We start from the raw sequence: 15,379 nt of genomic DNA on the forward strand, positions 1-15,379 counted from the left end.
CTGATAGCAACAATCGACCTACATTGGCGTATCCAGATTTCAAGGGAAACAACATGGTACGTTCTCAAAGTGGTCGTTGTTTCTTGTTTGTTTTCTTTCACTAACCTTCCATTTTCATTAGTTTATGACACTTGGCAACATATATACAAACCCTGCATCGTCCATGCTGATATTAGACTTTGACAAAGGATCAGCACTTCATTTATCGGGCGACTCGTATATACATTATGGATCGGACGCTTCGAAAATCTTGGCCGGAAGCCAACGAGTCTTGACGTTTGCTATAAATAATGCCACGCTCGTGCCAAACTGCAATCCGTTTAAATGGGAGTTTGTGAATGCATCACCATTTAATCCTCTCATCCGCTATGGTATCTCGAATCCACAGAAATCGCAAGCCATTCCACTTCGACTAGTAAAAATAAACTCTGAAGCATCCGATATAGCATCATTTACCTTTGCCTTGGCGTCAGATCAAACGGTAAAGATTATTCCAGGACAGTACGCAACCATCGACTTTAGTCAGGATGAGGCCATAAGTGCTAGTCGAGACATGTATTCGCAATCCTTTGGTGAAGATGATCCTAGAGCTCTGAACGAAGATTGTATTAGGAGCTATACGGTTGTAGGAGTCACAGGCGGTGATTGGAATCATGTAAACGAGTTTACTCTGATGCTCCGCGAACATCAACAAGGATTAGTGTCTACCGTACTACACCAGTACTATAAAACAATTCCATCAAAGAGAAGTGACTTCAAAGCATCGCTGCTGGGTATCGGTGGCGAATTTCATCCCTTCGGTCAAGATCAAAGTACGGGTGACAATGCTACTGCTGTTAAGAAATTGTTGATGGTCGCAGGAGGAATCGGGATTACACCTTCTATCGCTCATATACGAGGTATAAGGTCGCTGGCTAAGAGTAGTGTAAAGAAGTACGAGGTAGTCATTGTGGTCTCGTCACAGAAATACGAGGGTCTGTTACCACACATTCTTGAAGAACTAGCCCAACCATCCGATAATTTGAACTTGAAGGTCATCACCACGTTGACGAAAGAGTCTGGCTCTAATCTCATCCTTGGAAGAAAGGTAGACTTTGGTCGTGTCGATAAGAGCTACTTGTCGAGTCAAGTGGAAGGGTTGGAAGAATATGAGGCGTATATCTGTGGTCCAGATGCCTTCATAAGCTCTGTCACAGCTTCTTTGATAGAACTAGGTCTTGAAGGCGACAAAGTAAAGAGTGAAGAATTCAAGTACTAGCTAAGTTGTGGTGCCAATGACGGGGTGTTAAGCAACTATACTAGTCTGACTACGTATTAAATAGTTCGAATCGTAGATTTGGCATATGTGCAATAACAAATACATTATAGGAAGTAGTTGAAAACTGTGAGTTCACTTGGGTAGTGGCAGTGATGAAAGCGACGAAAATGACATAGCGGTCGGTCTGCGAAACCAATATCTCACATATAAGTTCATATGAAGCACGCATGTTTCTAAAGCGATCCACTCAGAACAGGCAGTTGCAAGCCTCCATGCAATTGTTCAAAACTTTTTTTTCAAACACAGAAGTTTGCTCGAAAACAATCTAGAATGACGATCCCGGAGGTTGACGATGCCGAAATGGCACTCTCTCGAATGAATCAAGGAATCCACAACCCATATATCCCACCTCCCAAACCAGCCACCACACCCCAAGCTTCAAATTCAGAAAATGCCGAAGCTGAATATTACGCTGAAGAAGAATACGACACAAACGCTCCTGAAGGTCAAGATCTACCAATGGACGATGTTGCAGTAGCAGCTATGGCAGCTATGGGCTTGCCACTACCCGAAAATCAACTAGAACAGCAGCCAACATCAACTACTGAAGAATGGACGATTGACAAGAAGGCCAAACCACAGAATCTGTATACTGCTAAAGACGAGCCAGATACCGATTCAGAAGATGATGAGGATTCCGATATGGAAGAGGGTCAACTTCGGGAAGTTAAAGTAGCAGGGGTGCAACAACAAGGCATGTCAGTTCCCAAAATTATTGAAAATGGGAAGGCTAAAAAAGTAGAGGAAAGTGAAAGTGATGATGAGAGTTCTGATACTTCATCTGATGAGTACGTATTGAAGGTGTTGTTTGGGAACAATGAGTTACTTTGGCTAACGCAAAAAAAATCTGGTGACGTAGCGAAATAATGGCACCGACTCGCAAAATGACTCTGCGTGAACGTGAAAAGGCTCTCATTGCTGCCGATGAGATGGCTGCTGATGATGATGGCAAAGTCGTTGCTGGAGGATTACATACCAAGAATGAGCTGCTTGTGCGATAGCTTCTGTTTATTTCGAACAACAAATCCATTTTACAGATTCTCCCATTTGTTTTAGACTCTGCCACCAGTGGAACCAGTCAAACTCGACATCCCAGCGCATCTACCCATGATTGAAATCGGTCGAATAGATTCTGTCGTCGAGAATTTCGTCTTGATAAAAGCTGTTGTTTCTGGTGATTATCAGGTTCTCGATTCTGGAAGTATCCTGCTTTATGAGGATCGTACTCCTTTGGGACGTGTAAGTATTGTTTGAGTGGCAATTTCTGTTGGGCGGGGTTTGTTTGATCGAAAAGCTGTAAAAAACCTGTTCTATTGATTCAATAGGTCCACGACACTCTAGGACCGGTAACACATCCTCTATACTCAATAAGATTCAACGCAGCTACAGAAATCGATAAAGCCAAATGTGTGATTGGATGTCCGATTTACTACATTCATGATTTGGCCAAGTTTGTCTTTACTCAGCCTTTGAAAGCGCTTAAAGGGTCTGATGCTTCTAACTGGCATGATGAGGAGCCCGCCGACGATGTAAAGAGCTGATCATTTCAGAACTTCACTGGTTGTACAGCAGCTATTACAATGTTTTTTTTTTTCGCGACACATAGGAAATTGAATTCTCAGATGATGAAAAGGAAGCAGAACACAAGAAGAAAGTCAAGGAAGCTAAAAGGGGGAAGTCTCGAGTCAAGTAAGTGGCAAAAAAGTTAGTAAATGAGGCTTTAAATGGTGCTAAAGCACTCTCATTCGCTAGAATTGACGGTGATGACGGTGTATATAGTTCGGGTGACGAAGACCAAAAGGAAGCAGCCGTACCTATGGACGCAGAAAGCATGCTACAAGGGGGTCATACTCGTGGTGGCAGAGGAGGCGGATATCGTGGAAGAGGAGGTTTCCAACGTGGTGCTGAACGAGGCTCTCCAAGAGGAGGTTTCTCGAGAGGTCGTGGTGGTGCTGTTGGACGTGGTGGATTGTATCCACAGCCTTCTCCTACTATACCTTATACCAATAACATTCCAGGTCAGCCGTACTCGAATGGAACCCATCAGAGTAGTAACGGATACAAACAACACCAGCAGCAGCCACAACAGTATGAACCATATCCACAATCACCATATTACGAGCAGTATGATCCAAGTCAGAGCAACTACAATAGCTACACTCCATCCATACCTCCACCACCTCAGAATAATTATAATCCAATGTATCCGCAACCAACACCACGCCCCATGCCATATCAACCACAAAGACCACAGCAAATGGCCCGTTCTCAACCACCACATATAAATCCAGCATTCTATAATAATCTCGTTGCTGGTCCACCATCACCAATGCACATATCATCGTATGATAATCCACAGCAGCCAAGTCACGCAAGCATGCTACTTCAGCAGTACAATATGCTTGCCAGTCAACCTGTAATGCAACCACCACCACCGAGACCACAACCAATGTATTCACCACCACCACCATTCCAGAACGCATCATATCAAGGTGGTATGTATATGAATCAAAATAGTAGTAGCAGTAGTCCGTATCGAGGAAATCAAAATGGGTATCAGGCAAATGTATATAGTAATAACAGTAATTCGTATCCCGGAGATTATGGATACCATGGTGATAATGGGTATCCAGGAGCCCCCCCTGCAAGGCCTCCGCAACAATTAGCCAACTTGTTGCAATCGATTCAGTATAGACCGCCGCCTCCTCAGAGGTAGTTTGAAAAGTTAAATTATCAATTTGTTTGTAAACTAGCATCTTGTTTTCTAAATATTACACAAATATTTGACAGACATTTTGCGCGTTGGTGCCGTGTTAATGGCTGAACGAGCGAAATATGAACGTCATATGAGCGATAATTGAAATTTCATAATGACTGTTTGTTTTATATTTTTGAAACGAGTGCAAGAAATACACAAAACGAGACAAGCTTCTTTACAAGTACAACCCTACAAAAGGCGGAGGATGGAAGTTAGCACATCGTTCGGAAACCACCACTTCTTTGCTGCTTTCTTTCCAAGGACTACAACCGCAAATCCTTACCTTCAGGTACACCCTCAGTCTTACGGTACAAGACCTTTTCTTTAGCCTTTCTCAAATCTTCAGCAACAACCTTCATTCGTCGTTCTCTCAAAGCCAATAATCCAGCTTCTGTACAAATGGCCTTGATATCAGCACCTGATAAGTCATCCTTTGACATGACAAACTCTTCCAAATCTACATCTGCAGCTAACGTCATTCGTGATGTGTGAATGTTGAAGATTCGTCGTTTGGTTTTGACGTCTGGCAATGGGAATTCGATTTTACGATCAATACGACCAGGTCGAATCAGAGCTGGATCTAATGACTCGATTCTGTTTGTTGCCATAATGACCTAACGAGTCGAGTTGACAGTTAGGTGTGATTTTCTTTAGAATAGGTTTTCTTATCCAATGTAACATCAAACCAACCTTGACATCACCACGAGAATCAAAACCGTCTAATTGGTTGAGCAATTCCAACATAGTACGTTGAATTTCTCGTTCACCTCCCGAAGTAGAGTCGTATCTGTTTCGCAAGAAATAAAAAGATACTTAGCAAAAGAAGGAAAAGATTTTTTTCGGGACAGTTGACTTCTCAACCCATCCCTCTCACCTTTTTGTTCCAACAGCGTCAATTTCATCAATAAAGACAATGGATGGAGCGTGTTCTTCAGCTACTCTAAAGAGCTCTCGCACCAATTTAGGACCATCTCCCAAATACTTTTGAATTAACTCCGATCCAACTACTCTCAAGAAGGTAGCTGATGTTTGGTTTGCAACAGCTTTTGCCAATAGAGTCTTTCCTGTACCGGGTACACCGTATAGGATGACACCCTTTGGTGGCTTGATACCCATTTCTTCATATAATTCAGGATGTGTCAAGGGTAACTCGACAGCTTCCTATTGTCAGGAGGAAAATGTACGTGTCAATAATCATGATTGAGCGGCACTATTCAAAAATATAGGGTTTCATCTCAAACCAATTGGCGTTCACCGACAAAAAAAGGTCCTTCTAGCACTACAAGCATACAAGTCGTACCTTGATTTCTTGTACTTGTTGTTCCAAACCACCGATATCAGCATATGACTCGGTAGGAGCCTTTTCCAGCTTCATGACAGAGACCATGGGATCAGTATCATCCGCCAATACACCTACTACCGATAGATTCTTGTGGTGCATTAGGATTGAGCAACCCGGCTCCAACAAGTCCTTGTCGACAAATGATAGGATGGATACATAATATTCGGGACCAGTTGAAGCAGATACGATAGCGTGATCGTCATCGATGATTTCCTCTAGCGATCCGACGTGCATGGGAGAAGACCGTAAATCGTCTACACGAGTACGTTCTTCTTGGTTTTTTTCTTCCTGTGGTTTGAGACGTTCTTGGTTTTGGACGAATTCTTCTTCCATTAGCAAGTAGTCTTTAATTCGTTCCAATTTGAGTAGCTTTAGTTTGCAACGGGTGTTTGGGAAGACTGTGGGATGAGTAGAGTGACAAGTTAGGAATGATAACATTTGACGGTATGATCGATCAGCACTACATATTCAATACTCTACCTGCAGGTAGTTTTCCAGCCGCATCAGGACCCTTCCTCTTCTTCTTTCCGACACGAGTTGGAAGTGGTGGTTCCCATTTCTTCTTTGCCTCCTTCTACGTAAGGTTGAGATATGAATATTAGGGAGAATTGAGATAATTACAGTGGGAAGATTCAAACAAGAGAACGCTTCTTGAGATCGTCCGAGTTTGGTACAATGTAGGAAACAGGTTGATGTTTGATGGACTTACTCCTTTGTCATCGCCCTTGCCGTTCTTGTTGCCACCAGGGCCAGCGCCTTCACCTGGTAGGCCTGATTGACCTTGTCCCTATGTAGATTGAATGGGTTCAATGTTGGTTGATGCTTCAAACAATCGTGTTGAATATGTGTGCTCCTTTGCATACCATGATTTAGTGACTTTCTAGTCAGCAAAAGAATAAGTAACAGTATCAAATTATAATCAAGAATTAATGCCTTGTCCTCTGACTTGGCCTTCTCCTTGCTGCTCTTGTTTTGTCAGGTTTGAAGAAGAAACGCGTCGTCACCAAATCAACCATCATTCCTAACGGGACTCTGTCCCCCTGTGGCCCACTCTGGCATTGGTTTGGCATTAGGAAAAGAAGCGGTTTTCGACGCGTAATTTCACATAATCCTGAATTGCCTTGCTATCGGATCCTGCTGTGCATGTTGTAGCATGCTTGACTGCTGGTTTCAAAGAATTGGAACCAAAGTACGCTAGTTTTAACCAAGTGGACCATGAACAATCTTTCTACATCCTGCTGGGGAGTCTTGCACTTCCTGTACCTCGGTGGCCACGTTGGCGTCGCTTCAATGGACTCAACATCAGACTCGAATCTAGTAATTCATTCAACTTGACAAATAATCTCGCTCCATTGCATGAATCAGCTCAACAAATCTGTACCAGCATCATCAATAGCCCCTGTAGTACCTCCAGATGCAGTCGCAAACCTGTCATTGTACTCTGATCTCCCACCACCAGAACTGTTGCTCAAGATTGCCCAACACTTTCCCTCCAAAACAATAGATTTTCAAGGAAAAGATTGAGTAAACACATATTAGCAAGAAACTCCTGCCATGCACCCTGTCTAACAAGTGGTTGTCTGATGTATTGATGCCTCTGACGTGGCAGCAAGTCTCCATCTGTGTGCACTACGGCGTCTACGACATTAAGCACTCCAATCGAGGTTAAATTTATAGGAGTACCGTGTAAGTATCGAAATGCTAAAAGTCATGTATCTACCATCGTTGCCAATGCTCCAGGACTTGACTTGACTAGTAAAAAGTCAAGTCACTTTGGAAGTTCGCATTAGCACCTCGTTCTGCCACGATTGAATCGAATATAGATCTAACCAATATAGCATTAAAATCGAGTGAAAGTTGAAAATGTTGGGACCATGTACATGAGTCGGGATCTTTTTATATCAACTCCAGAAGACCTTGCAGTATACTCTGAACCATCAGCATGGGACTCTGACGATGTGGTTTGGTGCCAAGTCATAATAACAAATAGGTAGATAACGGATTAGTTGTGAGATTATTTGTTAAAGGTTGTGAGGGTGAAGAGTGCAAGGTTTGAGGTGTTGTAAGGGAACATTGTAACCATTCCACGCGTTTTGGTAACGTCAGTCAACATGTAAAGCAATTCATTAGATTCATCATTTCATTGTTGTCGTTACTGTTGCCACTTGATATTCAAAGAAACTTTCAAAAGCTGGTTTCACGTCCAAAGAATGTCGAAAAGAGGACTCTAAGTGTCAGCCTTCACGAGATCAGCCATGATCTTCGAGAAATCGAACAGGTTCAAACTCAGTCAGCTCCCTCACATTGTGCGACATTGCAAAGAAATAAACTCCACCGACACTTGCCAACATATTTCTATGAGTCTCGAAGGGAAGGTAATATTGATCACTGGGGCCGGCAGTGGCCTCGGGGCGGAATTGGCCAAGTTTGTAGCAGCAAAAGGGTAACGTTCATCAAGTGCTTGCAATTGCGTCCAAACCCAAACCTCACGAATTTCCGGCTTCAACAGAGCTAAACTCGTGCTATCCGATATAAATGCCACCTCAGGTCAAAAAGTGACCGACGAACTAAATGCCAAATATGGCAACATTGCTGGTTTTATTCAGTGTGATGGTATGTTTAGACATCAACATTTGGCCAACGAGCTCAAGTAACAACGGTTGGATGGCAGCAATCTCACACTGATTTATTTCATGATGAAGTATCCGACACCGTGAGCCATCGAAACCTCTTCCAAAAGGCTACAGAGGTGCATTCCGGACTAGACATTATGTAGGAGCCTGTGACGTATTACATTCAGACTTTTGTCCGTTTTTTTGCTCTTAGTAATGTAATTCGCAAACATCATAGTTGCAACAATGCTGGTATCCTATACTCTCCCCTGGGAGAAATCAAAACACCCGGTGACGTTCTTCAAGATCTAAATGCAGACTGGAAGAAAGTTATGCATGTCAATGCTGACGGATGCATTGATGGCACTATTCTCGCAGTACAATATTTCAGAGGTGCCAAGAAAGCTGGTGTCATTGTCAACACGGCATCAGTTGCTTCTTTTGTCGCTACGCCGTTAATGCCAATTTACGTGAGTTTTGTAAAACACCATCTAACCTGCTTTTAGTGTTTAAAGCAACAGTTTGTGGGAGCTCATTTGTAGCTTGTACATCCTTTGATCGATTACCTTTGCTCCTTCGTATTTAACCATTCTCCAAAACATTTCTGAATAGTGTGCCTCCAAATGGGCTGTGCGATGCTTCACACACTCACTGGTGGGACTGAAAGCAGAAGGAATCCACGTAAACTGCATCTGTCCAATCTTCCTGGATACTCCTATGGTGGTCCAGGCTCGTCAACAAAGCAGTGACACGGATCAAGGCGTTGCAACTCTAGGTAAACATTTTCTTGTACCATTCCCGTTTTTACGAACAAGTAACCCATTATGTTTCATCAGGCTTTGTACAAATGGACGGTGTGCTAGCTCAATTTGAACGAGCCATGCTTGACAAGGATTTAGCAGGTGCTGCAATAGTCATTAACAAGGATTTTGCAAACCCTGGTAAACCGGACTTGGTGGAGGTTGTTCCTGCACCGATTCTACCAAACATATTAAATCCTCTTGCTGCTATATGATTCATTCATGTAGTTGGGTTGAGTGTTTCAGCCTAATAAAAAATTCTCTCATCTACAGAACGCGTGTTTATCCCAGAACCATTTTTTGCGCCTTGGAATTCCCCGTCCAGCTTAACGTCACTGCTTCTAGAACATTGAGAGACCATGTGTTCTTTACAAAATTGTTGATTCCTTAAAAATTATACATCATTGAAACAAGTACAGAAACGTGAATATTCTAGCCCTCCTTAGCAGAACTATATTTAAAAGCGAAGATTATAAGTCAAGCGAATCGTTTAAAAGGTAATATCATCTACCTTACCTTCCAATGGTGACCACAATTCAAACATTCACAAAAGGTTGTCTTAAAAACGAAAAGATACGAATGAACGAGTGAGAAATAAATTCAATGAGTGAATCTGCATAGCAAGGGACTGTCTTACCATGGGTTCATCAGCACTCCTAGTTTGCTTTTGAAAATACGAAGTTTTGCGTTGTCTGCATTTTCCACAAGGTAATTGATCTGTAGTAGCTCGAGTATCTGCAGCAGCAACAGCCCAATGCATAGCTTCTTTGTTGTATCGCTCTTCTTCTGCCTTCCTCTCTTCTGATGCCATATCCTAATTATTGCGGTGAAGTGTAGATATAAGCCTGGGACTTTGGCACAAGAGTCCCTTTAGCTCGCAAAAAAACAAGCTGTTGTGGCACAATGTCTTTCCTTCAACAACGACATATCTCAAACAACACTCCCATGTCCAGACTCTGCTCGATATACTTTACTTACAGCAACACTCATTGAAGCCAAAGCATCAGGTTTCACAGATCCATTCAACACGTTTTCTCTCAGCGCAAAGTTACTCTTGTTTTTCAGGTTTGAATACAGTGTCCGTATTCTCGCCTTGTAAACTTCCTTGTTTGTTGATCCTTGATATTGATTCCATACTTCTTCTTCTAATGCAGCAGCCTTCTTTGCAACAACGTCTGAATCTAGGTATTGAAGAATGGGTAAGGGCATATTCGGGGTTAACCCAGCCAAACAAAAGCGACGGTAATTGTAGATCATCGAAGAACGATAACGGTTGTTCTCGTCACTCCTTCTTGTTGACTACCTCGTTTCCTAAACTACTCACCAACAGTCGTATCAGTCACAAGAGCATTATACAACATTTCGAGGCACTTTTGACGAATTTGATCCTTGAGAGATTTGAGTTTGACGTTGTCTGTAGCAGAAGATCGTTCTCCTATGTGTGGTGTTGGTGTAGGAGGTCCAGACCCATTATTTGAATCTGTATTATTGGTGATGTTGCTGCTCTTGACATCCACTAGGGAAGGATTATAAAAACCATGAATTTAGACAACAAATTATCGTTGAACACAATCACAGATATCATACCACTGAGTTTCCTGCCTTTTAAATCCGTGGTTGTTGCTGATGACGATGAAGATGAGGTCGTGGTGCTAGTCTTTGCTCGACTAACATCTTGCTTCCATTTGTCGACTACTTGCTTTGCCTTTTCAATGACTTTTGCGTGGTTTGATTGTGTAGCCTTCTTCTTGACATCGTTTACGAATACTCCAATGCGAGTACTCTAAGATTGGTAGTGAGTTTGAGTATGAGTCCACGCAGTTGGCAATGTTGTGTGTATCTTCACAGGTTTTCAAGCAATTTGAATCAAAGCAAACTAGACGCATGAATAATTACACGTAGTATGTCCTCAGTAGCTTTGATTGTAAGTAATTGCTCCAGTAGCTCGACAGTGACCTGTTCACAAATTGTCCGTGATTTATGCTCAAACGACAAAAGCAAGATAGTGCAGCATACTGTATGAGTTCCTTTATCGACAGATGTCTCCAATGCCTTCCTTATTTCTAAAATCTCGGGCTCCTTGACCGACATTTTGTCAACTACCTGCCAAATCAACCTTTCACTGGGTTTTTTGGATGCAAAAAGCACACGAGAGTAAAATGCACGAATAATCGCGCAAATCACGCTATTAAAACGGTCAACACGTGTAATTCTTATGTACGAACTGTACGAATATATCATATGCTTGAACTCGTTCGTCAATTACTCGTGTGAAGCTCCAATTGTCCAAACTCCAAAAAGAAAAAAACACTCACAAGCTTCATATAGCTGCAGAGTCAAAAAGGAAGATGCCGGGCCTAATATCAGTCAGCGAACGAGACTATATAGTCAATGGAGTAGTAGCCAATATCCGAGCTGATGGTCGCAAAAGACACGAATTCCGTCCAATTGTATTAGAGACTGGAGTCATTTCTCAAGCATCTGGGTCAAGCAGAATCAAACTAGACACTACTGACATCCTAGTTGGAATCAAATTCGAGGTCGAGACATTCGGAAGTCGCTCGGATGACGAGGATGCGTCTCATGAAGATGGTGTGGAAGCCAGTGCAGCTGCTACTCTAGAGGAAGATCTACAGGATGATGCAAGTCAGGATCGTGGAAGAGTTGTCTGTAATGTCGAATGGTATGTGCCTTGTGTGTGTCTTGATGTGGAGGCAGATAGCTTGATAATTGTTGGTTGCAGCGTGTGAAATTTGGAGTATGCAACCATCCCTACGTAGACCTTTTCTCAATCTATTATCTTTTTTCAACTTTTGTACAGCTCTCCAAGTGCATCCCGCTCATCTGATCGCAAAGAATTGGACAATATGGCTACAGAATACTCAGAATTCATGAATCGAGTATTAAACGCTCCTCATGGTGGTATTGACTTAAAGGCATTGCTGATTGTGCCAAAGACTAGTTGCTGGGTCATCTACATTGACGTCCTGGTAAGATGCAACCTATGCTTATCTTTTTTTCGGTCCCTACTAGACGTTTTCGCTCACACCTTTGTCAACTCTCTCTTCCCATCAAGGTCTTGGATATGGGTGGCAATTTACTCGATACAATCTTTCTGGCTACACGGGCTGCACTGCAAAACGCACGTATGCCTAAAGTCATGTTGGAACAGGTCGGTGGCCGATACGAATACGATGTATCGGATGAAGAGACGGAAATCGTTAAAGGATGGGAAGATATACCAATTGCTATCACTTATTGCAAGGTTCGTTTATGTGTGGCGCGTGTGTTGGTGGTTGAGTTGACTATTCATGCTGTAAAGGTGGAGCTTTTTCTTTCTCATCGTTTGTCCTCATACAGATTGGAGATCGATTCGTAGTGGATCCAACAATCATGGAAGAAATATGTACAGAATCCAAATTCATTGTTGGTGTGAATCGACATGGAAGATTATGTGCTGTACAGAAAGGTGGTTTGGGAAGTATATCACCTAATCTCATGGTTTCAATACTACAGGTATAAACTCATTGGTCAATTCCTTGTGGTTCAATATTTGTGCCGTCTAACACACCTCCTGTGATTCGTCTAGAGTGCTCCAAAAGTAGGCCTTGGACTTTTAGGTGATTTAGAACGATGTCTCAATGCGGAATCACAACGCATCAATAACAAGCTTGACCCAATTGGGTTTTTGGAAGAGCATGGATTCATGCAATAGCTTCAACAACGCACTTTTGTTTTTTGTTGGATGCATAATTTTATACTAACAACCAGTGCATTGTACAAATGTGTACACTATTATTTGACCTCACAAACTACTTGTATATAAATAAAGAACATGGATATGATGGAAACGTCAATCTGCTTTCCTACTCGACTTTCTTTTATGCGCAATGCCATTGGTATTTGAGGGCTTCTTCTTTCCTTGTATGAGGTTTCGATATGCAAAATATATACCTAATAGTAGGCCTAGTGTGATGGCCATTCCTTTTACCCAAGAGGATGATAATGCACTTATAGCATCAGATACTGAAGATGAGTTCACAACCGGAATTGGATTTGTTACAGTTTCCTTTGGCTGTTCCTTTAGTTGCTGCTGCTGGGTCTCAGCATGGTGTTGCTCTCTAAACGTGCCAATAGCAGCTATACTCTCTGATATACGACCGAATGCATTGAATAGTGCTACGATCTCTTGTCGTGTCAGTAATATCTCTGATGGCCTGTTTGAAGAACAAAGGGAGGAAATATGTCAGGTCTAGGCGGCAAAACAAAACTACAAAATTCATCGGCATATTGAAGCTTTACGAAATCAATCGTTCTTCCACTGCCAGAATTCCCGTCAAAACATGACCAACAACCAATACGTCTCCCATCATTCTTCGATCATAGTTATTCAATCTCTACCATTACTTACGTATCAAAGGAAAACAGAATCTTGAGGGCAGTCCCCAACCCAAGAGTTTGTATCTTGCCCCACAATCTACACTTTTCACATCCAACACAATCCATTATTCCAGTTATATTCCTGAAATGGTCTCTGAATTCCTTTTTTAGTGTCACTGCATCAGGACCTCTAAATAATGCACTCTCATCAAATGGTGGTGATGCAAGACATGTCTTTTTTGTAATGGATTTCAACAAGGTCTAATTATGAGTTGGGTAGTGAGAGTAAGAAGGTTGATAAGAATTGGTCGGGAAGCGTGAAGCCATTCAACAAAAATCCAATAGTGTTGGGAGTGAATAATACCTTGATGGTTTCACTATCTCCATTAGCTCCACTAGCACATAAATCAAACGAATCTAAAACTGGTCCCAGTTTTCCGATAGATCGTAACAAGACGACATAATTGAAGTACATATTTTGTACACGGTCTGGGAACATGCCCACTCGCTCCATAAAGCAAGTCAGGTTTGGAAACTGGGTGGAAATAGCATACAAGAGAGTGGAGGTATAGTGAGCGTTTGTGTTTGTTATGGTAAGCATCATTCAGGTTTAATTATGGGATGAGTGCAAAAAAAGGCATAAGTGCACTGGAGACAGAGCCGACGTCGACAGAACACTCACCCAAACACCAGTCTTCCTATCCAAATACTCATTACATAAATGTGTTGATATAGAAGAATGAAGTCCTAAGAGAGAAAACACTGTAAATATTTTTAAGTGGGGCGGACAAAAAGTTGTCTGTTGTAACAGAAAAGACGGGTGACACGTCAGGTCTCCTTTTTCCCCACTCGTCAACAACTCATCATCAGATGCCTCACCTGATATAAGTCTATAAAACACCCGTTTCTCTAAACACTGCTCAGAATCCCTGGCAGCCTCTAAATGATTCTTCAAATCCGATTCAGCAACATTAAAACAATTCTCTTCATATATAGCCTTCCACACTCTAGCAGCTGAAGCGCCTGTATATCCAGTGAAACGTTCTGGATTTTGTAATAGGTTGACGTATTCTCCATCTAAATTTGAATTGACACGTGTTGTTTGAGTTGGATGTTTTCGTGTTTACGGATGACAGCGAGCACCAACAAAAAAACGGCAATTGTATGGAGCTAATACCATTGGAAGTCTCATCATCCCATAAACAAAAGTCCTTGTCAGTGCATTTGGAGAATGGTTTGAAACTATGGCCGTTATTGAATGTGACGGTCGATAATTGTTTGCTCTTCCATTCATCAGGCACCTCATCCTACGAGGACGTGGAATGAGGAAAGATTAATAAATCGAATAACATGATGATAGCAGCATGTCCTTTTTTTGTTTTTTGAGGTCAATGAATACCTCGTCAGTAGTTTCAACTTCACAGTCCCGCTGGAAGCATAACATATTTTCAGCCCAGTGGGGACAATCTTTATGCAGATTGATCTAATATTAGACAACGAAAAAGGGAGAAAATGGTCAACTGGGATGTCTTTTTGGATCGAAGGACTGACTGGATCAAACATGATTCCTCCACTTCCAACCAACTAGATCACACTTCCAACAACGACAGCGTTACCTTGAAATAACGAAACAGTGAAGTGCCCACTAGATCCTTGAGATCACCAGCGATTGTCGAATGGATCGTTTCCACCAGCTCAATGTTGCACCTTGACTCGACAACCAGATTATCAGGCTAGGGAGAAAATGGAATCATATTAGTTAAGATGATATTAAAATTATGATTCGCATAGAAGAATCCCTCCTGTCACATCCGAATACGACTCACATTACAAATGTCTAGCGACAAGTCTTGTTGTAATCCTTGATCCTGTGGAGCTCGTTTAGCGGTAGCTGCCACCAGCAATGCAATGAGGGTTATGAGCAATGTCCATATTGGGCGGTTTGCCTTGCACCACATCATCAGCGTCTCGTTGTGAAATGTCGAGCTGTGTTTGAAATTTCGAGACAAGTGAAGTGATTCTGCAACGCACGCGGTGAACAAGACTTTCCAAAGTCATCATAAATTATAATGGTGAGGACATGTATTGTGTTATAATTTTTAGTTGGCTCGTGTTTTACATGTTTTTTATAGTATTGACATACACATTATAATATGCTAATTTCTCTTC

At 42.0% G+C, this 15,379-nt stretch overlaps 4 protein-coding genes across 4 annotated transcripts; 1 reads left to right on the forward strand and 3 right to left on the reverse strand.

Annotated features, from left to right (window-relative positions):
• Positions 1–4,251: 4,251 nt before the first annotated feature.
• On the reverse strand, positions 4,252–6,284 carry SmJEL517_g02286 (uncharacterized protein; the record flags this gene model as incomplete). Its single annotated transcript, XM_031168214.1, has 8 exons — positions 4,252–4,265; positions 4,360–4,690; positions 4,767–4,863; positions 4,951–5,237; positions 5,377–5,816; positions 5,899–5,992; positions 6,128–6,205; positions 6,282–6,284. 8 exons carry the CDS (start codon positions 6,282–6,284, stop codon positions 4,252–4,254), a joined length of 1,344 nt encoding a protein of 447 aa, XP_031025855.1.
• Positions 6,285–9,262: 2,978 nt separating this feature from the next.
• SmJEL517_g02287 (uncharacterized protein) lies at positions 9,263–10,921 on the reverse strand (the record flags this gene model as incomplete). The annotated part of the gene is made up of 8 exons (XM_031168215.1): positions 9,263–9,268; positions 9,347–9,388; positions 9,468–9,644; positions 9,809–10,011; positions 10,155–10,346; positions 10,418–10,613; positions 10,727–10,786; positions 10,847–10,921. The coding sequence occupies 8 exons, from the start codon at positions 10,919–10,921 to the stop codon at positions 9,263–9,265; spliced, it is 951 nt and encodes a 316-aa protein (XP_031025854.1).
• Positions 10,922–11,178: 257 nt separating this feature from the next.
• On the forward strand, positions 11,179–12,545 carry SmJEL517_g02288 (uncharacterized protein; the record flags this gene model as incomplete). The annotated part of the gene is made up of 5 exons (XM_031168216.1): positions 11,179–11,513; positions 11,652–11,820; positions 11,907–12,095; positions 12,191–12,346; positions 12,420–12,545. 5 exons carry the CDS (start codon positions 11,179–11,181, stop codon positions 12,543–12,545), a joined length of 975 nt encoding a protein of 324 aa, XP_031025857.1.
• Positions 12,546–12,683: 138 nt separating this feature from the next.
• Positions 12,684–15,171, reverse strand: SmJEL517_g02289 (uncharacterized protein; the record flags this gene model as incomplete). Its single annotated transcript, XM_031168217.1, has 9 exons — positions 12,684–13,047; positions 13,242–13,471; positions 13,575–13,745; positions 13,893–13,957; positions 14,090–14,287; positions 14,388–14,517; positions 14,610–14,693; positions 14,827–14,943; positions 15,037–15,171. The coding sequence occupies 9 exons, from the start codon at positions 15,169–15,171 to the stop codon at positions 12,684–12,686; spliced, it is 1,494 nt and encodes a 497-aa protein (XP_031025856.1).
• Positions 15,172–15,379: the final 208 nt, after the last annotated feature.

Source organism: Synchytrium microbalum (genome assembly GCF_006535985.1).
Source record: "Synchytrium microbalum strain JEL517 chromosome Unknown SmJEL517_scf0009, whole genome shotgun sequence".
NCBI lineage: Eukaryota > Fungi > Chytridiomycota > Chytridiomycetes > Synchytriales > Synchytriaceae > Synchytrium > Synchytrium microbalum.